At 52.1% G+C, this 5074-nt stretch overlaps 1 protein-coding gene across 1 annotated transcript in view; it reads right to left on the minus strand.

The window, feature by feature from the left end:
* The window catches only part of Fam129b (family with sequence similarity 129 member B), a 51139-nt gene that overhangs the window by 10690 nt on the left and 35375 nt on the right, over window positions 1-5074 (minus strand). Inside the window, exons 3-5 of the mRNA XM_005346031.3 lie at window positions 4221-4349; window positions 2599-2704; window positions 1368-1535 (exon numbers count right to left, since the gene is read on the minus strand). Of these exons, the coding sequence (XP_005346088.1) occupies window positions 1368-1535; window positions 2599-2704; window positions 4221-4349 (403 nt within the window). The remainder of the gene's footprint in view (window positions 1-1367; window positions 1536-2598; window positions 2705-4220; window positions 4350-5074) is intronic.

Genomic DNA, 5074 nt, shown 5'->3' on the forward strand with positions numbered 1-5074 from the left:
TGTCTATCACACAGCTGGCTCACCTGTGGTACATCCGTCTATCACACAGCTGGCTCACCTGTGGCACATCTGTCTATCACACAGCTGGCTCACCTATGGCACATCCGTCTATCACACAGCTGACTGGCTGTGGGCAAGGTGCATGCCTCGCTCCTTTCTATAAGCTCAGAGTAGATGCCGTAGATGTTTGTCAAATACTTGAGTGAGCTGAAGAGTCAACTCATGAGTTTACAAATGAGAGACGGAGGGAAGAGGGAGAGAGGGAGGGAGGGACTTTTATAGACTACCATGTGTAAAGGAAGAAATTATATCATAAGAAATATTTTGGGGCCAGGCAGTGGCAGTGAGCAACTTTCATCCCAACACTTGGGAGGCAGAGGCAGGTGGATCTCAGTGAGTTCGAGGCCAGCCTGATCTACAGTGTGAGTTACAGGACAGCCAGGACTGTTATACAGAGAAACCCTGTCTTGAGAAACAAAACAAAAATAAAAACAAAAAACAAACAAACAAAAAGAAATATTTTGGTGTGTGATGTGACAAGATCACTGTAGCCCAGGCTATCCTAGAATCACTATGTAACCCAGGCTGGCCTCAAATTCACAGGGATTCTCCAGAAAACATTATACTCAGGTATAAGAAATGTCTTTAGCAAGCATGAAGTAGACTCATGCCATGAATCCCACAGTTCCCACAAATACACAAGGGATCCTATCACCATTTTACATAGAACTCAAAAAAGAAATTAGTCTCCTTGAGAGTTAATCTTGTCAACTCAGAATCACCGTGGAAACAAAGCTCTAGACACGTCTGTGAGGAAGTTTCTAGATTGCCCTGAGGTGGAAGATTCACCCTAAATACAGGTGACACTCCATGGGTGCCATGGGTCCCAGACTGAATAAAAAGGAGAAAGGGAGAGATAGCGGCCTCCATCGTCCTCTGCTTTCTGACTCTGGATGCTGCCACACTCCTGCCACCATAATGGACTATGTGCACCCTTGAACTGTGAGACAAAGTGACCCTTTTCCCTTTAAGTTGCCTTTGCCGGGTATGTTTGTAACAACAACATTAATAGCTACAAAGTCTCCTAGCATCACATTGCTAGAAAGTGGCAAAATCAAGATGATTTTGGAATTGGGGGTCCAGGGGCTCATCAAGCACAGTCTTTGGAGAACAATTTTCTAATGTTGCCTTGGCAACACAGAAGTGTTTTCATCAAGGAGAAAGATTAAGAGTGGTAATCAAAAGTTTCTTACAACCTCAGAAGGGAAGTGAGAGCAGATCGTAGAGCAGGGTTGCCATACCACACACAACCACTGGGTGTCGCCATTCAGCACATTAGTAAGTGCAGCTGCCTCCTGGCATCTCACCATTGTTGCAGTGTCGGACGCAGTCCTGAAGCACCGCCTGCCACTTGTCCTGTTCAGCTTCTGTCATCATGCAGAAGTAATAGTGACGGGCATAGGGATGCCACAGGATGAGCGGGAACTGCGTGGGGCACTTAAGGATGGGGGTGGATCCCGACTTCGATGTGGTCCCTGTGAAAACATAGCCATGAGACTCAGGCCTGGAGAAGGCTGTCCTGTCCTGGGGACAGTGCGTCATCAGGAAGCAGATGGCCTTCGTCTTGACCTCCAGGGCTCAGCTACAGTAACTGAGAAGCCTGGCACTGTGTGACCCCTCTTTCTAGAACTGGAAATGGGTCACGCCCACCTTGATTGTCTGTAAGGCTCTGTGACAGGGTCAGGCCTCTAGTTCATTACAATCTTGGGTTTCCCTTCAAATTTCAACAGCAGAGGCCAAACTTGCGGTTTCAATATCCAGGGAAGGAGGGAGGCGTGTGGGCAAACAAAACAAACAGGAATTTTTCTCTATCTCTTTGGCCCTCACGGATATTTTGGTCCAGTAAGACAACAGGTCCCGGGCTCACCACTGTGTCAGTGATATATAAGAATAACAGTTGCCTGTGGTCCAGCTCTGGGTGGCTGTTTACAGGGCCACACCCGAGATGCTCTCAGCACCAGGTCAATTGGTGCTGAAAAACCTGGCATCAGAGAGGATGGACCCAACAAAAGGATCGCGAGTCAGTCATGGAGTCCAGGAAATGGACTCCTTATCCAGCATCCACCACCACACAAGTTTCAGTCCCGAGTCTCACATCCTAGGTGGGGCCTGTGTAAGACTCCAGAAGCCTCACCATGCTGAGTAGAATGAGGAGGTTTAAGACAAAGCCTCAGAAATCCTTGGCAGCCATGGCAGGGTCACCATCATCTTCCCAGAGACAACCATGGCCTTAGGGAGGTAGAAAAGGCCTCCACCGGAACTCTGGTGCATGTGGCTTTGGCAGAGGCAAACTGGCTGAGGGCCCACATGAATCAGTGTCCAGACCCAATCCATACACAACCCAGGGCAAACTCTACCTCACAGGCCTTTGGAGTCTCCCCTTTGAGGGCTCAGTTTGTTCAAGAGACCTGCAGACATTCTAGGCCCCATTGTCTGCCCTGCAGAATGGAGTCCGAGCAATGGGCTGAGGGTCATCCCCTTCCCTGGCCAATCCTTAGGCCCATGCAGGACAGTAGGGCTGAACCACTGGTCCTTTACCTGGTAGGGAACTGCCAACCAGTTCCAGATACTGGTCTACAGAGGTGAGGACTTTGTAGCCCGCGCTGTTGATGATGGCTCTGGGGGGCATCTGCCGCTCATAGGCCTGAAGAGGGCAAGAGAAACGGAGCCTCGAGGTTACGAACGTGGCCAAGCACAAACTCCCATTTCCAGCCAGCTGCAGGGACTACTCAGCTACCTGTCCGAGGTGGGGGAGGGGAGAACTAGAAGCGACTGACCCGGATGGAATGAAGCCTCATGTGGAGTGTTTGCCTGGCAAGCTCCAGTGACTAAGTTTAGTCCACACGACGGAGGGGATGGAGATTGACTGTTTCATTATTGGAGGTGGAGTGGCGTAGTAACAAGATCCAGCTCAGGGCCCTGACCTCAGGAGCTGGGCACGGAGGGAGGGGAAACATCTACACAAAATGCTCAACACAATTCCTAGCGTGTAAGTTTCGTTATGGGAGCGGCTGCTCTGGTGGCTGCCACCACTGCCTCTGTGATCAGCGAGTCTATGATGGTCTGTTACATATTAGACACTGTGCTGGGGACACCGCATGCTTCATTTCACAGGATGCTCTCATGACACAAGAAGCGGCTCATCTCCCGTTCACACGGACGGGAAGTAGGTGTTGGCTCTGAACCAGCGCTGTCCCCAGAACCCAAGGTCTTTGATGTTACCTCGAACGGCTCACCCCAAATTTCTATGTTCTAAGCACCGCAATGTTCCAAAGGAGAGTTAGGTGGGTGCCCAGCCTTCGTTACAGCAATGGGAAGGGAAGCAATTCTGACCCAATTGCCCAGACGTCAGGGCTGCCGAGCAGCTGTCTGCCACTAGGGGGCAGACGTATCTGCTCTGAAACAGGTCCGACAGGCCTGTCTTTGGGGCAGCGCTGGAGAAGTTAGGCAGATGAAATAAAATCTGTAACATATCCAGGTGGGACTTCCCCCAAGGGCCAAGCAAAGACAAGCCACGGCCGGCCCCCATTTCTTCTCAGACCCACATCAGGGCAGGAAGATTGGGGATTCAGGAGCCCCGTCCAGCGAATGGCAGCTGTGATAATGCATAAGGAGGAGGGGCTCCTGGGAGAGGTCGGAAGGCTAGCCATGAGACTGGGGTAAGCAGAGGGCAGGCTCTGTGGTGAGGAGGGGTTTGGTGGGACCTGGGAGTGACCAGAGGGTAAGATGGTTTCCAGAAGGGTTTACGACGTGGACACCTGAGCAGAGGGTGAAGGACACGGAGAGAAGGAGCCCCAAGGCCAAACAGGTTTGGGGAAGTGGGGAAGGCTCAGAAATTTTGCTTTGGCAAAATTTAATCCCAGCACTTGGGAGGCAGAGGCAGGAGGATCTCTGCGAGTTCGAGACCAGCCTGGTCTACGGAGTGAGTTCCAGGACAGGCTCTAAAGCTACAGAGAAACCCTGTCTTGAAAAAACAAAAAGAAAAAAGAAAGAAATTTTGCTTTGTCCCTGGGAATTCTGTGGAGAGATAGTAGGAGGCAGATGTGAAGGGGGAAGGCACGGGGGGGAGGGGGGTCAGGAGCGCCGAGGACAGAGGTCACAGGGTAAGAAGCTGTAAGCGGAGGAGGTGGCGGCTGCCAGGAGGAGCCTGCCGCACGCACCACTTTGTTCTCGTACAGCACCAGCCCATAGTTGTGGGGCACCAGGCTGAAGCGGTTTCTCCACTTCTTATTGTCTTCCTGGTACTGGAAGAGGTTCCCAGAGAAGATGATGCGTTCATCCAGGGGCACCTGTGGGCGGGAAGTAAGAGTAAGGCCAAGAAGGAACAAGGGGTCCTAACAGCCATCAATGCGTGCATTTTGCCTCCTCTCAGGGTACCGCATACACACACACACACACACACACACACACACACACACACACACACAAACCACCACCACCACCACTGCTGGCCTCATCAGGACCCCCAGGCCAGGCTACACCACATCCATTGCACAGATAAAGGCCTGAGGTCAGGGCAGTGTAGGGGCTCATTCAGGGTTCAAATGGGTTATGAGAGGAACCCAGCCTGGGCATTCAGTCAGAGCCAGGTCAGGCCTAGGGTTTCCCACTCTGTTCCGGTCCAGGGGAGCCATCTGGGGGAAGGAACTGGGGCGCAGGATGCTTCCCCTATCCACCGCTACTTATACTTCAGGGCACAGCATTCACACAGCCGGGGGACACACCAATAGGTCAAAACCTCTGCCCAGCTCTAGGCCTCAATTCCCCTCAGAGCAATGAAGACTTGAATTTATATCCAGAGAATGTCCCAGCTCGGCCAGCGGGCCAGGTGTGGGTGGGGAAAGATGTTGGAACAGTGTCCAGGCAAACAGGTGACCTGTGTGGCTGCGGCATCTAGTTCCCTCGTCTGTAAATGGAGTGCTCGGCCAGCAACAGGCAGACAGCTCAAGCAGAGCACTCGGAAGCCAGCACAGCCGCCACGGCCACATCAAGAGTCTCCACCCCCCACCCCCCC

Source organism: Microtus ochrogaster, chromosome 4 (genome assembly GCF_000317375.1).
Source record: "Microtus ochrogaster isolate Prairie Vole_2 chromosome 4, MicOch1.0, whole genome shotgun sequence".
NCBI classification, from domain to species: Eukaryota; Metazoa; Chordata; class Mammalia; order Rodentia; family Cricetidae; genus Microtus; species Microtus ochrogaster.